This window comes from Ischnura elegans, chromosome 4 (genome assembly GCF_921293095.1).
Source record: "Ischnura elegans chromosome 4, ioIscEleg1.1, whole genome shotgun sequence".
Lineage (NCBI taxonomy): Eukaryota > Metazoa > Arthropoda > Insecta > Odonata > Coenagrionidae > Ischnura > Ischnura elegans.
Window position 1 is genome coordinate 26,069,627 of NC_060249.1, and position 22,166 is coordinate 26,091,792.

General features: G+C 37.0%; 1 protein-coding gene across 2 annotated transcripts in view; it reads left to right on the forward strand.

Annotated features, from left to right (window-relative positions):
* Positions 1-22,166, forward strand: part of LOC124157164 (carbohydrate sulfotransferase 11-like) — a 42,854-nt gene that overhangs the window by 14,688 nt on the left and 6,000 nt on the right. For both annotated transcript variants that reach the window (XM_046531683.1, XM_046531682.1), the window contains exons 2-5: positions 4,738-5,017; positions 12,628-12,776; positions 16,107-16,278; positions 21,751-22,089. In XM_046531683.1, the coding sequence (XP_046387639.1) occupies positions 4,784-5,017; positions 12,628-12,776; positions 16,107-16,278; positions 21,751-22,089 (894 nt within the window). In that variant the 5' untranslated portion in view covers positions 4,738-4,783. The remainder of the gene's footprint in view (positions 1-4,737; positions 5,018-12,627; positions 12,777-16,106; positions 16,279-21,750; positions 22,090-22,166) is intronic.

Below are 22,166 nucleotides of genomic sequence, written 5' to 3' on the forward strand. Positions count from 1 at the left end.
AGGGGTAGGAAGGGAGCTAAGGGGGATCAAGGGGGGGCGGCAAACTGATCCTCCCCCCTCCAGACAATACTCCTAGTTCCGGCCCTGCAAGATCTTCAATACAAACCACACTCGAGGAAAAAAAAACCCTCCATGAATTCACTTCAAATTAGATGAGGAGGAGGCATTTCATTATAAAGAGCGAAAGATCGGGAATAGTCGTTTGAATCGTTTGTTATTAATACGTCCAACCGTAGAATCGACTATCATCTCTAACAACGTACCCTTCATCTTTAAAAATGTTTTGTTAAATTTAAGTCACTAGATATGGTATTTTATTGATAACCAAGCGTGAACCTTAAAAAGTCTAGCGATGACAGCTTTAAAGTCCCTTGCTGTGTATTACGTTAGGTTGTTGAATCTCTGTACAAGTCGTTGCATACTATGATACTATATATCCCCAGGACTTTTTCATGCAGATTTCTCGATATCGATTATCGATATATTTACCATAAAAACCTAATGTTTGTTTGGGGACAAAATTTTCTTGGAATAAAGAATAGCACAAAAAAACAATAAACAACAACCCAATCATATAACCCTATAAAAAAATAGAAAAATACATTATTCTCTCTTCTCTCCACAAAATGCTCATCGCTATGAAAAAATTGTACCCGCACGCGATAGTTCCAAAATCTAACTATGATTGTCTTGTATTGTGATTGTTTGAATATGACATTAGCGCAATTATTTCAGACATTATCTAAACTTGGGCGAATTCTGGTACATACAGGATTCCCTCTTGAGATAGCAAAGGGTTACTACGAAAAAATTTGCTCGTTCGGGGTTAGCCGTTAAGGAAGTAGTAGCGATGACCATCATACGATATCTTCAAGTGATCGAATATTTAAAATAATATTTGAAAAAAATAGCCGCACATCCACTGTTTGTAGTGGTTGATGACGCATGACTTGTTGAAGTATGGCTGGCTTTAGGAGTTTTGATCGATACTAGGTTTTTTTTATCCCGGCATGCTTTTTTTTCGTGCGTGATTTGTAACTTTCTTTATGAACTTATTATATAATATTATTACTTCTTTTACAGTAAATATGACTCCTCAGTTGGATCCTTATTCAGAAGTCTAGAGCAGAGTGATGCAGATACAGGAAAGTGAGAGTATTTTAAAAATAGCGGAGTTGGAAGAAGGGGTGGAATATCCGAAGGAGAGATTCAAAATTTTGAGGAAGGGAGTGTTTTTAAACATAAAATATATACCCGCGAGATAGGAAAGGTTCGTCTTCCGAAATTCATAAAATTAACAGAAGAAGGGGTGATGCCATTAAATAAAAATGTATGAGGTTTGGATTAAAATATTTTTAGCAAAAAAAAATATATAAAATTAAATTTGTTAAATAAATTGTTAAACTAAGTTACTATTTCAAGTAAAAAAACACGTTATTTTAAAAACGATGGTGTTGGGCTAATTATATTTTCAATGAGATACGATATTTTCCACCCAATCACATATTATAAAACTCCTTCACTTCTTAACCTCTCACAAAGATGGAGTAACAAGCGTTTGCTACTTTCCAAGTTCTTCTCTTAGAATAAACAATTTCACCCCACTTACAACTCATGTGAGGTGGGAGGCATCTTCAGCGGTTTTTTTATATTTTAAAATAATGATAGAATGGCTACATGAGGCAGTTTTTTCTCTTTGATCGAGTTAATAAGCTTCAGGATTTTGTATTTGCAGCATCAAAGCAATAATTAAATAAGAACCACCAAATAATGTGTTTTTTAACGAACATTTGGCTCATATTGTCCCCATAGGCGTGAAAGGGGAATTGTGAAAACACCAGTCGTAGACCAATAAAAAGGAAATGATTTAATGAAGTTCCTCCTGGAATATATTAAAATCCTTCATCGAGTAGGCGAAAAACGAATTCCCATACCTATCCTTTCAGCGAAACATTTATCGTTTCCGTCGGAACTGGAAATTCAGTAGGTTTCTAATATGATGTTCTCTGTATCGCCCTTAAATATACCCATTCTCAATTGTGTAAGCAATTTAAGCCTAGCTGAACGGCTCCCAATCAAATTCTTTTAAAATCTATGTAACGCTTTCTGTACAACAGTGGCAGTTTGAGTAGTCGCTCCTTTTGCTAGTCGCTTTCCTTTGCATTTGCTTTGTGATAGGTAGATCAGTCGACTTTCAATTTGTAGTCGCTCTCGGGTTGCTTACTAGTCTTCGATTATAATTCATACATCCTGGAGAGCAATATAAACGCCGAAAAATCAGGAGAACATGCCTCTCAGGGTTGCAGTAATTCGCGTGCTTTGGTCATGGATGGGACCGATACAGGTCGTAACAATTCTTAGGTTATAATAATTTGTGTTTAAGGACTTTTTGAACCATGTATTCCCGATTAATTGGCCTTGCATACAAGATTGAATAGACGCCACTGCATTGATTGACGAGAGAGGTGAGATTTAGAGCAATGGGTTTATTACGAGTTAACTAATAAAAAATCAACCAACTTACAATTTGTTGACAAATAAATCAACTTACAACTCTTTCCCTATCTTCATCCAAATTTTTGAAGCTTTAGAGCTAGCTTGCAAAGAGACTACGGAAGCCCAGGCGAAACAGTATATAAATAGGTTTCCGAAGAATTCGAGCTATTGCGAGCTGACTTCGACTTACGACTTTCCAAGACATAACTGAGTGGCAGTATGTTTGCCCATTGTCTACTTTGATAATTGGTGTGGAAGGTAATTGGTTAGTTTTAAAATAATTTATGACTTTTTGTGCTGGGTGTGTCATTGACAGTTGGCATTGTATTTAGAGAACACCAATGATGAGGATTTCATGTTAGAATTTGACACTTAAGGCCGCTATACACGTTGAATGATCATGCGAATGAACACGCCGAATGATCATGCGAATGAAATCATTCGCCGTGTATAACGGAAAAATTCGCGAATCAACCGTCATGCGCATGCTCATTCAGTGAAAATACGAACATGTTCTATTTTGCTCGCATGATTCTATGAATGATCATTCAGCATGATCATTCACCGTGTATAGCGGCCTTTATGAGATGTGTAATGTTAAAAAACCTATTCTTTTGCAATTTCCCGAAATAGTCGTGTAAGATTTTAAATCATCAAACAGTTTATTCGATTACCTATAATATTCTGAATCAGAGGATACATTTATCGTTAACCCGGCTAATTGCCAGCTTATCATTGATTTATGCGTCAATATGGCCGCATCGAGACTTTGGTGTTGTTTGGTTTTGTTTCGTGCAGGTGATGCTCTTATTACGGTAAGCAGCAGCGGTCTATAGAAAGATTCATGCTAGGGGTATTGGGAAAATACACCGTGCTGTAAACGTTACCAGTAGTCATACGTGATGCGAATATGAGGACGATTGCAGAACGACCAAGACTTCGCTTGCATCAGAAACACGTCCTATATAACACTCTTCGGCATTATATCATGGCTACTCTCTCCGGAGCGCGTTTCGCCACCAGATCAGCTAGCAAGTAATCACCCAAGTTTTTTTCTATCATTTACGCATAACTTTAGCCATCAAATAATTGCATGAGTCATTCAATCAAGCAATAATTGCTGAAATTATTCAAGCAAAATTTTTGTCAAAGTGATTGGAAATTTTTCGTGTAATTTCTAGAAATCGTTACTTTTGTTATAATTGCGAATTGCTAGTAATCGACGATTACTTTACTAATTTCACTGATTTACCTAGGACTTCGAATCCCTGAATACCATAATTTGCTTGCTTAGGTTCAGCCATCCTTATGTTATAATCTATTTATGATGGGTACAAAATAAGGCATCTCTTGTGTCTGATGCACAAAGGTTAAGAAAAGACTTAGCTGTTTCACAAAATAAAATATATTTGCGACCGGTTTCGATACAGCGTATCATCATCTGGCAATTACGATGATACGCTGTATCGAAACCGGTCGCAAATATATTTTATTTTGTGAAACAGCTAAGTCTTTTCTTAACCTTTGTGCATCATGAAGGAGTTTCACCATGTTACGCCAACCACCATTGCATTTATCTCTTGTGTCGTTACAGCTGTTATAAAAGTATTTATCGCTAGTGAAAATGCAACTTTATGAATTTCTATGACTCAATTCTTCTACATTTTTACTGCACTATTCGACAGTTGCCAGGCAGTCTCTGGAGTGGATGATCTCAGTAGAAGTATTTTTAGCTATAATTTCACTGGTTACTTATTTTTAATCAGTAATTTGTACTAGTACTTGATTACGTTTGCTGCGTAGTAACCGTAACTGCTCCTATCTTTCCACTTCTTTTTTTTTCCTCTTCTAATAAAATCCGAAGACTCAGGCGTGGCGTGGAATTTTTTCATATTGAAATAAATACTCGCGTTTCCATAATAAGAATCGAGGAAACTTGCATGTTTTTATTCCAAAAAATTTCTCATTCCATTCAGAAATACCACGATGGTATTTGTTTATCTTGATGTTCATTTTAATTTCTCGACCGCTTTGCACAGAATTTTACCTTTCTTCATTTCTTTTTTCTTCTTTCTAGTGTCTTCAAATCATATTCCGCCAAAGCAAAAACTCGTTTTATTCCCAATGCTCTTTCTTTTCTTCGCCATGATAAGGTTTTCTTATTGTTCATTTTAATTTTTAGAGTATTGTTCACTGGATTTTAATTCGCTTCCTTCTGTTTTTTTGTCTTTTCTAACGTAGGATAGTGTGGACCGATGAGTCGACGACCTGTTTTCATAGCGGCCGGATGTTATTTCGCAAGTTGAGGATGGGCCTGGGCAGGGACCTGGGTGTCCTCGTGTGCTGGGGTCGGCATCGCAGGGCCGGCAGGGGCTTCTGCACCCTGCTCGCCGCCGCCTCCACCACCGCCTGCCTCCTGCTCTACCTCACGGCCATCTCGGCGCCCTCGGCGTGGGACAAGCAGGCCGAGGATGCCGTTGGGAGCAACGGGTGGAACGAGGAGGAAACGCGACACAGGATGGTGAGCACAATTAGCGGATCCTCCCAAATTTAGAGCCCTCGCGCAAAGTGTGTTTAGAATATTTTAGCGTGGGTTGCACGGGTGCTCATGAGAGCCCTATCAATTGAGGACATGAGAAGCCAAGGGGTACAAGTGATATTTTTCTAAATTTCAGAAATTGATTGAAGAAATATACAAAAACTTGGGGGCCAAGAGGTAAGAGTGAGTCTTTATTCTGCGCTGGTATCAAGTAGAAAATCAAATGCAGCACAAAATTTCTAATTGATCAGTTTACGATTCCTGTACTTATTAAAAAATCACTTGTACCCCATTGCTTCTCAATTATTGTACAAGAAAACACTATAATTATCATAGTATCGAATTAAAATTGGAAATAATAAGATAATCTCTAATCGGGTACACTGATCCATCCATCCATCGGCCCCAACCCCGCCGTTATGTACAGTAAAACAAGCACCTTGGATCTTCGCTGAGTCTATCAAGGTAATTAAAGTTAGCGTAAAATTTTATTATTGTAGTATTCGAATGACATTCATAAAAATTTTTGCTGACCATGATCGAGGTTAAACAGCACCATGGAAAAAAGAAAAATTCGACATGAGTAACTTATCCAAAATATTCACACCGTTATCTATGCATGCTTTGCAGAAGAATTCACATTCGGAGATATGTTCATCTTTATAAGACCCGTGATTATTTTACGATACGGTTAATAGCAATTGAGGAACATCATCTGTAGTAGCCACGGGTTATGGGGCCCACGCAGCTACTTTGCTCGAGTTAATTGCAGTCCCTGTCATGGACGGCTGCCGCGTTTAATTAAGAAATATCTTCACAGAACCTTGAAGCTCTTCAGAAAATGTATAACGGAAAAAATATTTTCCCTTCCGCCATTCGCTTATCCGGAGCGCCGGAATAGCGTAGCAGGGTAGTGCAATTAGTGACCCCATCCACATTCTACCATGGCTGAACATGCCAGTTAGTGTCTTGATCGGATGTTGCATAGAATACAGTCTTCGCATTATTGCATTATTTAATAGATGGCTTCGCAATTTGGAGGACAATTACAATAACAAACGTTATATTCGCGGACTCGCAAAGTTTAAAAGACTTTAAAGAGATAAACATTCATCTACCAACTATAAAACGATAAGAAATAATAAATACCAAATAACTACAATAGAAATATTACATTCAGCAGAAAATAAAAAGTGTCTTCCGCATAGAAGCAGTAACTCAATTCAAAACTAGACATGAAGCATAAAACAGTGTTGATCTGGAACAGAATAAAATTTTGGAAAATAATAGGAAAAGTTGGCAAAGTACAAAAGAAAATTTACTGCAACGAGAAATATGGAAGTATACACTAAAGATACACCACTCCTGGTTACAATTTACAGTAATTCTACATTTACACTCATACAGGAAGAATTTACAGCTCATATTAATTTCACAGAATAAAAAAAGCTGAATTTACGACTCCTTCCACTTATGAATACATATACCTAGGAAGGCTATCCATTTTTCAAAAATTAATGGTTGAATAATTTTCATTTTGGAACTAGTTACTGATTGACTAGTTAATTTCATGTCTTTCGGGAGTGTTTCCTAATATCTAGATTGTAGCTAAGTAGAATTTATGATAGATTTCAGTTTTGTGCTGGGGATTCTCTACATAAATATGCTGGAAGCGTGTCAATCGACTTATAATGTTCTTTTTAAATGTGAAAGAGTTGATAATATGCTGAGCTTAATTTGAAAGTGTAAAAGGCAGAGACTATGGACAATAGGAGTGTTCGCTCCGATGGCAAGAATATGAAGTAATTAAAATCACGTCGAATTTAACGAAGGGCTAGATTCCTGCTCATTTCATCTTATTCGGATTAAAAGAACTTGCTCAAGCCCAAAATAATACTATCTTTAGTTATCAATTTTTTTCGTTGACCAAGCACGTAAAAAAAGTTGTCATCCTGATTCAATCTCCTGTCACCGCTTGACTTTGAAATCATCTCGATCGTCTTATCAACAAGTCGTTAAATTATGTGATGAATTTATTTCACACTTTCGTTGTGATAGGTTATCTTGGAAGTTAAATTTAAAATATTATCTCCGCCAAAGTGTGGAAAGACTGCTTGTACTTGTTTTTTTTTTAGTTTAGAGCTGTGTAGGATATTTAAGACATGCTAATACGATAATATTCAATATTAATTCGTATTAGCAATATATTCGTAATATTTTATCGTATATACAATATTATGTTCTTCATCACGCCACTCGCAAACAATTTCCTTCTTCTGAGCCGTAATATAATTAATTTGAAATGTGTAAATGTTTTCAGTAATTTAAATTCCTCCCATCATGTAGTTTATAGTGATCGCTGAATACTAAAAATGGTCATAATTTGACCTAAAAAATTTCCTACCAAACATTACCGAGATTTCATTAAGATGTGCCATTATCAGACTTTTTAAATAAAGACACTAGACTTCATGAAACAGATTAAGCTTTAAAAATAGACTAAAAGTGTTTTAAAACATCTCTTTCGCAAGTAAAATATATGGAAAATGAAAGAATAAACTTTTTAGGTCCCCCAATGTAATTGAAAAAAATCATGACCTGGGTTTCATCACATAGTTACATCATCTGGTCAATATGTAAATGATAAGGTATGTTATAAAACCAGGGTCGTGCTTTTATAAATACATTAGTGAACTTAACAAAGTTTATTCTTTGAAATTAATAGTTTGAGGCGTGAAATCGTGAAAGTACTTCATCTTGAATTTTAAAAAATCTTGTATATTTCACATAAATAATTTAAATATCTACCAGTTTCGTCGCTGTACGATATCGTAAGGTAATACCTCCGAATAAGTATGATAAAGGTGATACCTGACGATGTCAAACAGCGACGAAATCGGTGGATATCAAAATTATTTATGCGAAAACTATGAAAGACTTTTTTATTCAACATTTATTCTTTGATTTTCCATCATGGAAAGGTTTCACGCAGCTGAGCCTGAAATCATCTGTTACATTAAAATGCATATTTTATACTTGAATTGAAGGCTTGGTTGAGCATATTTTTAATAATAAAACCCAAATTTGAGACATAGCCACTCCAAATGACGATACTTAATTTCATCATAATTACCCTTATTTCGGGGGAGCCAGGAATCGTTCCACCCCCCTCAAGTATTTTCGCCCCCGCGTAAATAGAAAAGGTCAGGTGATACGAGATCTGCATCAAAAACTAACTCAGCATTGTCAACTCACGACAACGATGGCAGTTAAGCTGGTCGTTAAGTTTACGGTCGAGTGAGTCAGAGCTTCGAATTCACTTTCAACTGACAATGAGTTGAAGGATTATGCCATGGTCAGAAAGAAAGTTGCTCATCGAAGTGGCAATGAATGCATCCGAATATGTTTTCACGATGCATATCTCTAGTCTGAATACAAGAGTCACGCAGGAGTGACAGAAAAAGTGAAAATGTGAAAGCATTATATGAGCGCAGTGAAATGGGTATTAAGAGAGGCTTGATGCAACTTATTTTTATCATTGTTATCTCACAGCGGAAATTTTGAAATTTTATGCGTATTAAAATGAAATATCTTTAAAGATATTTTATAGCAATTTTCATCATTGTCTACTGATATTTTATATAAAAAAGCAAATGTTTAAGGCGCATGTGATACAGATAATTATGAACCGTAAAACACTGTAAAATTTTCAGTTATCCGATAAAAATGAACAATATTCGCTGAAGAAAGATGCGCAAATTGTTATTTGAATTGAGATATCTTTTTAAATAGTAAACTTTAGAATGTTCCGGCCATCGAGGAAGAAGTATTTCAATTCGATAAAGTGGGCGCATCAATCATTCATCTGCAGTGCATCTCGTCGCAGTGGCAAGGAATGTATCAGAATATGTTTTCACGATGCATATCTCTAGACTGAATACAAGAGTTACGTACGAGTGATTACATTTTGTATATACTCGTAAAAGGCAGATTTTAAGGCAGATGCGATACAGAAGATACAGATAATAACAGAACAATATACAATTTTCGCAGCATCGAAATAAAATTATATACTTGCTAAAGAGTTACGAGTTTTTAAAAGGAATAATAGCTTTAAAAAGGCCAGAAAATATACTCAGGCTCTGAAAAAATAATAATTTTTCTTACCTGGAAATTGAAAACCTAGCTCCTTTTTTTATTATTATACCGTATTCTGTCAAAATTGAAGGTGAATTGCAAAGTAAGTTTCATTTTAGAGAGACTGCGGCTCTTAAATGAAATCATTTGCATACTTAGGGAGTTCTATGAACTCGCATATGATGCATTCTCAATAGCGCCACAAACACTTTCCTGTATGACCAGATAAGCATGGTCAATTACGTTGGGGTAGGTTCCCTGATATTCGATAAAATATTAAGCCATGGATGTGGATAAGAATTAGTAACTTTGGGTACTACAAGCAACTATAATGGCACAAAAGTAAATACATTTTTTTCAAAATCATCTCGAAAAGAGAGGGAAAATTGAATCTTATAATGCCGAGTATAAAATCAATTCAAACCCTAGTAACAAATACTCGCCATATGTACTTGATAAATAGTTACCATTGCGAGTGAACGATAGTTTTAAAAAGACCGGAAAATATGTTAACTCAGGCTCTGAAAGAATTAAACTTGCGACGCAGGAAACTGAAAACCTATCCGCTTTCTCTATTATTAAACCGTATCGTATCCCAAATGGAAGGTGAATTGCGAATTGTGTTCTATTTTAGCTATTGCGACTCGTAAATAAAATCATCAGCAAGCCTAGGGAGTTTATTCAACTCTCATTGGCGCTTAACTACATAAGCATGGTGTTTTATGTAGGGGTAGGTTCCCTGAAATTTAATAAAATATTAAACTATTGATGTGGGTAAGAACGATTAACGTTGGGTACTACAAGGAACTATTATGGCACAGAAGTAAATACATAGTTTTCAGAATCATCCCGAAAAAAGAGGACAAAATTAAAGCTAATTGGCTGAAAATAAAATCATTTATCATCAATAAAATCAAACCATGGCAATACTTTATAAAGAGCCAGCCGTTACCAGTGAACGATTGTTTTAAACATGCCGGAAAATATGCAAAAACACTGGCTTTGGAAAAAATTTAATTTGCGCCCCAGGAAATTGAAAACCTAGCCGCTTTTTTCTATTATTAAACCGCATCCTATCCGAAATGGAAGGTGAATTGCGAAGGGAGTTTTATTTTAGAGAGAGACTGCGGTTCTCGACCTCGAACTGGGTCACTCCGTTTCCGGGTTGGGGACACGCGGAACAATGAAATCCAGATAAGGATAAACGTTCTTCTTTTTTTATATAATGCGGAGTAATCTAAACCGTGAAAAGCGCATGACGCACCCACCAAAAGGAATCGCGGGGCGTTCGCCTATCGATTTTTCACCAATAAATTTAAATCCGACTTATCGCGGCGACAAATCCTTTCCCTCTCGAATCGAATCGCAGGGACCAACGCTCACTTCCGGTCACTTTCTTTCCGTCGCCGACTTCCGGATAAAGTAGGGCGACAACATGACAGCAACAAAGGGTGATTGTCCAATTCTCAGTTGTCGAATAGACCAAATACGTAGCCATGCTCAGTGCGTATAGGGTAATTGAGTCTTCATTACGATTTTCACAGCCTCCAAGCCACCAAGTCTTAGGCTCCATTAGCCCTACATCTAGAGGTTTACGTAAATATTAATGGGTTATTTTCAATCCATACTTGAAATTTAATTACTAAAATTGGGTTGGAACTGAAGAAAAATTGATCTGCGTCTACATATTGATGCAATGGTTTGAAAAGTTTCTCATATTTTCATCAAAGAATGCATGTGATATAACCACGAATTAATTGAAATTTGAAGCACGATTTGATTGAACTTGAATTGGCATAACCTCCATTTGAATTACGATTTAATTATTTGATGTGTAAAACAAAAGGGCTACTAATATATTGACACCAAATTCACTTAATTTCGTCATTAAGAGAACAACAGTACATGGTCAAAATCATTTCTCTCAAAACTGACATGGTTGCAGTAGCCAAACCAATAAAGCGAATCTTATGCTGTAGGGTATGGCATGGGCATTAACAATTATAAAAAAAATTTCATTTAGTAGAGAATCAATATCTACAGTTTTTTCCTTATTTATTTTTTGCCTTAGCGCACTTCCTGACTTTTACTTTCCTTTATCATCGGTAATAATCGCAATTTCTAACCCCTTTGCAATTTAACTTATTCGTTGACTAGTTAGTCCCTTTTGCCGGTAAAGGAATTCACTCCCATTTCATTTATACAGTCAGTAAAAACGTTCATTCGAGGGCGGAGCAAATGGAAAATTAGATGCAAATTACTCATTCTTATCATAAATCACCTACCTTCAGTAACATTTCTGCCTCCATGTGAAGACATATTATGTAATGCACTACATATGATGTGATCAGAATCATAGCTCTAAACTTCTATATGGTCATGCAGGTTGCCCTGGTGGTTGTGATTGGAATCAGAAACCAAAGCAGGAATGATCATCGTTTGATCGCTGTAACAAGGTCTTCTTGTCGATTCTTGGTATATGCAAATAACAATCACATTCCCTTGCAAAGGCATTCGGGGATCTCACACAAAGATAGGTAAAGAGAGTGATAGAGTTTAGGCAACGGTGATTGACTTCGTGAGCTATACCAAATTTTTTAATCGGATCTTAGCTGAACATTCTTCACAACATATTAAATATTTCGCCGGTTTGCTACGTGCAAAGCACCTACTCATACTTGGAGCAAGTAATCGGAGAGAAAAATGAGAAATAGAAATTTTGTTTCCTTGGTGACTAAATGCCTCACTCTGATATCTCTGACTTTATTTCTTTTACTGACTTTACTAATACTATCACCTAATATTTTTACAATTTAATTATTATTTACCCCTTATCCAAACCATTTTGTGTTAATTTTTTCATTTAATTTATTTAAATATTTATTTAAACTATTTTGTATTTTATTTATCAATTTTACATTTATAGTTATTTTATCTATTCTGTATGCTTATTTTCCAGGCTTCACCAAATACTTATACAATATTTGGTGATCCAAACTATTTTTTATGATGAAACATAGATGTAGATGATAATTAATATTGACTATTTTTTCAAATAGAGGAGGTAGATAACTCTTTATTTTGAAAAAAAATTATAATATGTACTTGAATGACTATCTATTATATATTTCCAGATTGAAAACAAATTATCGATTCGTTGTTATTGCGGTGTATTCACGTTATCCTATTCTTCATTTATTTTGCCAGGGCTATGAGGGTTCCTTTTTATGTTACTAGGAGATAAAATTTCATGGTACTGCTGTATTTGCTTATTTGCATTCTATTTTAAGATTATGGAACTGCATGTCATCAATGTACCCACCTCGCTTTTCCAAAGGCGTGAAAATTTAGCCATGAATGAAATTAATGAAAATGAGTATCTAATAAGATGCCTAATTTCATTTTTATTCCCGTCTTTCCTCTCACCCTGCCATGTAACACTTCTATTCCATCAGCGAGATGCAAGACTGGACAATGACAAGCGCCTCAGGCAGATCGAGCAGGTCTGCAGGAGACACAACCTAGGACTCTATCGTCAGTCGGCGAAGGCCTCAAGCATCAAACACCCACCAACACCGCAGTACTCAGTGTTTTACATTGACAAGTCAGTATTGAATATTTTCAGCACTTATGAAACTATTTTTATGAATAAAATGTGAGATATTTGCTCTTGTAGTTATCCACTGTTCTATTTTCCTCGTTAAAGATAATCTTTCGGCAGAGTAAGTTAATTTTAAATCGGTACCAGAGGATTCACATCAAATTGCACATGAAGCTGTGGGAAGTATGCAGGGTAAATTGGGGAGACACGCCGCTTGCGGGATAGACTGCGCACCCCCCTTAGTTTCGGCCTTTCCTGACAGATTGCGGGCAAATGCCTGATACAGAGACAGAATAGATGCCAGGGAATATGCGAGGATGTCCCACTTGTTTTTCATTGTTTTTTTTTCAGATTTTAAGGCGCAAATAGGCGCGATAGGTCTGGCAATTCACCTTCAAATATTTTCTCGATTTGCACTAAATTCGTATCGGACGTTGAACTACTGCTAAATTACGATTTTTTTAAGGCTTGTGGCAACAGTAAGTTCTCTTCGGAATGTTTTCAGTCTAGTCACGCCGTATTGGCCTTAAAAGCCATAGAGCCACAAGGTGCTGCGTCTCATCCGCAGAGAAGAGAGAGACGCCGCACTGAACTTACTAGGTACACATGCCGCGTTTTTCTCATGTGGGATATAATCCGCACGGAATGCAAAATTATTTCAAATGAATTATAACACGTTTTAGCAACGTTATAACCGTTTAGTGTGTACACCAAAACCAAAAATTGTTTTTGTGTTTTGTGGTATTCATTAATTTATACGCATATTTTGAACGTTACTATGCTAAGTTTGCAGGCAACAGCAAGTTTTGACTTAATCAAGGTATAACTTAAATTAATTGCCTTAATTTATTTTTCAATTTGTTTTTTGAAATTCTAAAAAAAACTCCTAAATAAAGTCTTGGTAAACTGAATTAATTAACTTCAAAGTTCAACTTATATTTTACAATAAAAATTAGATAAATATAGCCCAGTTAGTTATTTTTTTACATAGGTATGTTTATAATATAAAAACATAATCATAGCTCTAGTTTTACAACCTGCGTTTCAGTTGCATTAAAATCTCAGACATGTACTATTGATTAGGAAAATAGTAAATGCATATCAAAAGTGTTTGCATATTTTATTTTCCTCAAAACTTCAATAATGCGACAATTTTTCGTTTTTAATGAAGCTGCAGAATGCAGAAATGAGTTTCAGTCGGTTTTAATAACGTGCGGCGTATCCCCCTTAAGGATGCGGCGAGTCACCCGCAACATACAGGATAGACGCCGCGAGGTAATGTTTTACAAAAATTATTCTTACAGCTACTAGAAGAATGATCTAAGTACATATATTTTTGTGTACGTCAGAAACGAGACTATTCACCATATTTAATTCTTAGTTTAATCAAAATAGCAAAATAAGACAAAATATAGTAACTTTACAAAATGTGCGGATTCTCTCCTTGATTGACCCTAACTATAACCACAACTACGTACTACCCCGTAATCCTCCTAAATAGGCGTGTGGCAGGAGTTATTAGGACAGCAGCCGTTGAAAAATAAAAAGGAAATTCTCAAATAAAATTCCACCAAGAATTTATTAATTCCTTTTGTTATTCCGGGGAAAACGATTCCCATACCTTTCCGTTCGGCAGACAATCTCTCTTAATTTATCGTGTCTGTCGTACCTGGATATATAGCGGGGTTCTAATGTGATGTTCTCCGTGTCGCTCTGAAATATATCTATCACATTCGCCAGTCCACGTTCTACCGCAGTATTTTTTTTCTCGAGACAGATGCACGGCCTACCTAAATATATCGCACCCTTTAAACCTTTTTTCTTCCTTTCATTTCCGTCCGTAACTTTCCTTCAATTACACAGGCCAACAAAAAAAATTTGTTTGAAAACTTTTTTTATTTTAATAGCTGATCTTTATAGATTTTTATGTGCCGAATCCAAACCTGGCCTTAGTTTTTTGTATCACCCATAGTTTCCAAGCAATATGTATTTAATATTTTGTCTAATAACCCTATACGGTAAACAGGGAAATCAATGAAACACTTTTACATCATAAAATTGTTTGTATTTACTACAGCGCGATAATACAGCGTTCACTTGTCAACTAGAATTGGTCTACATTTTCTTTCCCTTTTTTCCTTGAAGCTTCTTGTGTAGCTTTTTCTGCGATGAATCGCTTGCTGAACTTCTCGGTGAAGTACCAACAGTAATCCCCCATTATCTTCGTTCTTTAGACCTACCTTTTCAATTTTATTATACTGATAAAACTGCTGTTAAATTCTAAGAATATTGCTTGATTTCATAAATTTAACTGTAAAATGTGAATAAATGGTGGGTGATACAACTTAAAAACCATCATATTTGGATTCAGCAACTTTAAAAACATAAGAATAAGGTATTTTCAGTAAAAAAAAGTTATTTCATTGTTGGCCTGTGTTATTGATTTAAAATATCCACCATCCTGATGGTATCCGTTATGATATTAAGATATATAATCCCACTCGACTCAATCAATAAAATTATTACTATGCCGTCACTTTCCGCTCTTACCCTTATCTCAATCACTCATTACAAGCACCTATCTCCGCCGCACCACCCATCCAATTCCTCGGCTCTTCTTTGTCTCATACATCCACACTCGTACAGAATCTCCTCATTTAAGTCTTGCTGAACACCGAGTATACCTCTGTGGACGCTTATCATAATCATAAGCCAAAAATCCTAAGATTGGTTCGACTTTGGCTCTCCATTCCGCTCTCCTATCCGCTAGATTTTTCTTAAGACTTATTTCTTCTCTTTTACAAGCTTCATAACCAATGCTCTTATTCATGTAGTGATTGCTCTTAGCCGGTGTAATGAGCTATTACTTTAGTAATTTACTATTGATTTTGACAATTTTGTTTTGCAACAACGAAGCGCAACTTCCGAAAATTATGTGAGAGATAAACTGAAGATTTTGACTGAAAATTGTCTATTTCCTAAGGCAGTCTTTTTAAGACAACGAATTTATTCTAATAAATAGCATGACAATGTAAACTTAAATACTGCCATGAGGATCCCATAAGAATAGTGTTCAGCATCACAATGAAATCAGAAACTTGCTAATTCCATCAAATAGAATAGTATTCGTGTTATTTGTGGATATTGTCCGCTTCATCGAGATAAATTTTTGCGTTATTGATGATGAGTTTTAGAAAGCTAAGGGTGCAATGCAACTGTGTATCAATAAAAATTCATTATTTTATATAACTGGAGAATTAGAGTAACATCCTATCCTCCGAACTAATATATGAAAGCTTTGCGTAAATAATTCTCGAATCTTTCTGTTGACAGGCCTCACAAGCTGGCTTGGTGCCCTATCTACAAAGCAGCTTCTTCAACGTGGCTGTACAATTTCCTCATCTTGGGTGGGGTCTCGGAAGAATCGCTGAAGACACCAAAGGAGCAGTTGAGCGTACTCGCTCGCCGAATATATCCGGAACCTGAATACTCAGAAGCTGAAGAGGTAAGACTTAGCAAGCATACATACTTTTGTGAATTCAGAGAGGCCGTGAATTTTAACGGACATGGAAAATCATTTCCTCCATAACACCTTAAAACTTCACTCGACATCCACGGCGTGAATGTAAACAGTCGATAACAGGCAGCGAGTTTACCAGCTATAAGCCGACTAATTCAGTATCTGCCTATCCATTAATAAATAATTCGCCAAGAACAAATCTTAGCTCAATGTCTCCGCTGGATAAAAACCAGCTTCAGCTTGTTCACTGATTTCATAGTCGATTTGACCACTTCACTTCAATGTACTCCTGATTTCCCGAATTATATGACTTTTTTGAGTTAAATTCTCCTTTGTATATCCAAATTCATGAACACTCTGTTATCTATGAAGAATTTTACGAAACAAAGAACTCGATACGTGAAGTGATTCATGAAATGCATACATCCTAGAAGTTTGAAAGGAATTAGACTTGGCATTCGGTCAAAATAGGTATTTTTCGTTTCTACAATAGCGGAGTGTGATATGAAATTTTAAATTAATTTCTCAAAATCCCATTCTGAAATGTTCACTCGACAAAGGGAATTCCAACATTGCCACGTCAGTTTTAATAAATCTGGCCTCCTTTCCGAGATGGCGTGACTACTGACCGGTTTATTTATTGACCGAAGACTAAAAAATGAATTGCTTTCAAAGGTGAAGCGGAGAAAGCATGAAATCCATTCTCTCTTCACCCCTCGGAACGATTTAATATAGTCTAATTACTCTTATTAGTACGATCCAATCAAAAAAATCGCAGCTACGACAGAATGTCATATAAATTCAGTAATAACTGCGGCTATTGATAGCAAGTACAAGTAACTCAGACGGGGATTCATTACATAACCTTGTTTGACTGGAATAAAATATACACACGGCACTTGATAATTCGATGAGGCATTTGATGAACTTAAAATCACAGAGAAAAACCCATGCGACGGAGTGACAAACACAAAAAGTCGAATAACTATTATGATAATTTTTATTGTGCGATGATTTTTAATTGCATTTTGGCTTACATTGCCACCTGTATTTTTATGGGTTAGTGCAACAGCTTTAGCGATACGTTTTTATCAAAAATCTTAGAAAGCATGACAAGCATCTGGTAAAAAAATTACATGTGGTAGAGATCCACTGAAAATGGAGCACTGTGCACTAGGGTGGTCCTTATTTTTAAAGTTTTCAAATTTCTTTTGAGACGTCCCCGCATTTGTTCCATTTTGTCAGAAAATAAATGTTGAAAAATATTTTTGGAATCGTTTACTTGAAAAACGTGCCGTATCGCACTTAAAGTTTTGAAAATTTAGTATTTTTGTGTTTTTCAACACAAAAATACTAAACAACAATCAAATCGTTAGATACGCATTTTGAAGAATCTCACGTTAGATAAGAGGGAGGGGGAGGGGTCGAGCCAAATATCACGTTATCTCATTGAAGGGAGATTGGGGATACAAAAATCGCCAAAACCACCCCATTGGACACCCCCTGTAGGCAGTTTTACACGGTACATGTCATTGCGTAGGTTCGTACTGTAAACATTTCTGAAATTGTGAGAATGCGAGCTCGGAATTAGAGGCTGTTTTGCCATCTCACGTCCATGCATTCTCGCATCCGTTCCAGCAATTCACCGCTATACACGACGCAATTTAGACTGCGCCTGCGTACATTCGTCAGATTACGCAATGACATGCACCGTATAAAACAGCCTTGTGAGACTTTGGTTAGGTTTTAATGAGGATTGCATAGCATTTCATCTAAATCATCTTAAAAACTGAATTACTTCTACATAATACCCTGCGAACCACCTAAAGGGTGTTTAGTAGCTGGTGAGTATACACCAACATGCAGCATGCAATACGCTGCGTCTTCGTAGTAATCGAAAAAAAGGCCATAGCACATGCACATGCCAGCAGACGGTGTGAGATGTCACGGATCGAACAAAATTATAAAGGGGATTATGAAGGGATAGGTACACACTAAATTTTCTATCTATTTCAGTGTTGCCAATTGCCTCAATTTCTCTATATTTTGGACGCACTTGGTGGTCAAAAAATCGATATTTCAAAAACGTCATTTTTCGAACCACTTGATACGTCGAAAAAACAATTTACAGAACGATCGGAGCACATTAAATATTGGCTTATTCGTGAAATTTCACTCCTTCGAGTATTATTCACTCAATAACGGAGGGAGATACGATGTAGCGTGTGGGGTAGGGCGGATCGGAAAAATCGATTTTTTTCAAATCCATCTGGCCCAATGAAAAAAAGTTGTGGGACCGATCAAAAATAAGGCCTGAAAATTATGAGACCTCTAGGTGAACCCCTGACCCTCGCTCAAATGCAATTTAGGGGGGGAGGGTCGAAATTCGAAAAATATAGTATTTTATGGTCATTCCATATTGATTTTGCCGAGTTACTGCCCTTCTAGGGCAAATATTTCGTGCATTTTGACGTATCTGCCACCGTTTAGCCACAAAACGCCTAATTTGAGTCCGCGTCCGCGAAGAAAATATTCCAACGCCCACGCAGCGTCGCGGATACAAGAGCCGCAGGCCGATCCCTTCCCCTCCAAAATTCACACCAAATGCGTCTTTCTTCGTAAGTCTAACTAATATTTAATGTTTCAGTATCGTCTGTGGAGGAACAATCACGAAAGAATTACTCAATTATCTGCTTTCCAATCTTATTTCTTATGTCAGTGTCATTCATCGTCTTTTTCTGTTGTCAACAAAGTTTTGGTGAATTTCTCCACGAATCTATCGTCCGTATGTATAACAAAAAGAAATATTTAACTTCAAATTTGAACACTCATCAATAGATTTTTGAAAATCCACAGCACTAAGGTCAGATATAGCCGCAGGTACTGTGGTCTCTCTTTAATATGTCATCAGCGGGTAGTCCTTAAAGTCGATATTAAAATCCAGCAGTTAAAAAAATCTCGGATTGGCCGCCAAACGCATCATTGCAGCAACGCAAAATCGGTCCCTAGATTGCTCTCCCAATGTTTATGTCGCAAATCCAAGTCAACTTAGTGCAATTAGCAAACAGACCTCAGTAAGGGATGAAATATGATTTGATGCTTTCCCGGCGAATGATGTGGGTAAACTCTTCTCGGGATTCAACAAAATTTATCCCTGATGATGAGCCCCGAGTCGGAGCTTGAAAGGTTTGCCATTATGGAAAAATTAACTCGGTGGGAATCCCGAGAAGAGTTTACTCACACAGCAAGGGATGTTGGAATTATGCTTGTAGCAGAGGCATGATGCCTTCTTGTAGGGCGGTATTCGCTTAGTACCATCGCATTCAAATCCTTTTCAATTTTGTGTATCTAATTTTCACTCGGAAAGGAATCGAGAATCGCAGATTTTATAACTTTTGCTAATCCTCCGACGGGGGAGGCTAACCCCCAAAAGTGGGACCCTGGTTCTTTAACTAACACCAAACATTCCCCTCTAAACTTGGATTGATAAGTCCTCTTGACTTTTTTCATCAGACAAAAGTATAGTCTTTCATTCCATCAAAATGTAGCCCTTTTATGACACCCTTAGATACCTCTCTTTTCGATTTCACAATAATTAGCATCTTTTTCTGTCCACGTAAGTAATTCTGGTACACTACCTTGGATGTATCTTACGAAGTTATGATTTATGCGTCAGTTAAAGTAGCGGGGACGATCATTGCTGTTTCTTGTTTCTTGCATATACCTCTATCACATTTGGCAGACGCATTTTCCCCGCAGAAGTTCCAGTTTGAGTTTAGTCCAGAATGTTTATTTCAAGAGGAACGTAGAGATAAAAATCGGATGATTTCTCTTCAGTTTAATTTTCTTCGGATGAATTGATGAAGAAAATTTTTGATACTATTTTCACATGCAAGAATTGACGATGTCGACTCGACGCTCTCCGACGATTCACTTTTTTTCCCTCAGTTGTCGAGTTTCTTTAGGACTCAATCCAGCAGTTATCATCTTTAGTTTCGTCCGCTGGTCTCTCAAGATACTTCTTCATTAGGGGGAACCTTATGCTCCTTCTTGCACTTACACGCAAAATTATCGCATAATTTCAAATGTTCCTTCAAAAGTGCTTGAGTTTTGTACTTCAACAAAAACCCTACTTTTGGCCTATTCGCATTTTCCGTAAGTTTTAGTACTTCCTGTGGTACCTACCGTTAAATCCATTTAGTCACACACATAATGGAAAGGAAGCGTCACTATAGTTCGCACACCTTTATAGCCACTCGAGAGGACTTTTCATAGATCGTAGGCTCCTTTCCTGCGTTCTCGGATCTAAAAATATTTCATCACTTCTCTAAAAGTTGGTAACATCGATTTGTTTAACGTCGACGAGGCGCCTAATAAGGGACAAGTCGTCTCACTACGCTTCCTTTATTACCTTCTACCATTTTCCGATTTATATTATAAAAGACAAACGACCTCCTAGCAGTATACGCGGGATGAATTTTGCTGTATTGGAGGCGTGGGAGGGGGAGAAGCGAGCGTGGAGGGGAAGGGATCGGCCAGCGGCTCTTGTATCCGCGACGCTGCGTGGGCGTTGGAATATTTTCTTCACGGACGTGGACTCAAATTAGGCGTTTTGTGGCTAAACGGTGGCAGATACGTCAAAATGCACGAAATATTTGTCCTAGAAGAGCAGTAACTCGGCAAAATCCATATGGAATGACCATAAAATACTATATTTTTCGAATTTCGACCCTCCCCCCTAAATTGCATTTGAGCGAGGGTCAGGGGTTCACCTAGAGGTCTCAAAATTTTCAGGCCTTATTTTTGATCGGTCCCACAACTTTTTTTCATTGGGCCAGATGGATTTGAAAAAAATCGATTTTTCCGATCCGCCCTAGTGTGGGGGTAGCAACGGACGGAGATACGGTGTGAATGGGACGGTGATACGGTGAAAATAGTAATAATGGTTATTTCTCCATATTATTTACTAACAAAGACATAAACTAAATATTAGGCGGACCAGTGTTTAGATTACCATGATTATATAACACTCTTACTTGCTTTGGTTTAAATGGTGGAAAAATCGTATGCACCAACATTACCGAACAATAAAAAATCTTTGATTAAATGTTTTATTATATCATAAAATTTGAATTAACATAGTGTTTCTTCGATTGTACGATACGTAAACAGCCAATCTTTAACACTTATTCGAAAAATGTGAAGATTTACCGCCCTTTTGTACCCAGATGGTAATGAGTTGTAGACTTTTTGTTTTGTCATAGGGTTCAACAAAAATTGTAAGAACTAGCAGAGTGACCAGAAAAGGCCGCAGACTTTTTCAGGGGGACATCATCAGGTCTATTAGATATTTTAATGAATTTTGAGATCTCGGGTGTGAGTGAACGATTTCAATGTTTTCTCTCTTTAGCCCCATGGGTCGAAGACTGATTCCACCTTCCTTTTTATTTCACGCAGGCTTTTCGAACCAACTTCGTGTTCATGGTGGTCCGCCACCCATTCGAGAGGCTGCTATCGGCTTACAGGGATAAACTGGAGAACTCCAAGGTGGGGTTGGAACACGGAGTGCTGCACTTTTACGAGAAATACGGGAGACGGATAGTCTCCAAGTACAGGTTCAACCGCACCCTGGGAAGGGACGCCGTCATGGATTTGAAGGAGGAGAGGATCGAACCCACGTTCCAAGAGTTCGTCCGCTATCTCATCGACGAGGACTTGACCCGCGCCGACGATCACTGGATACCGTACTACCTCTTCTGCACCCCGTGTCTACTACGCTACGACTTCATTGCCAAGGTTAGTGAAAGATTGTATTGGAAAGATTGTAGTGGAAGAAAGGTTGGTGTATTGGTTAGAACTATTAATGGACTCCC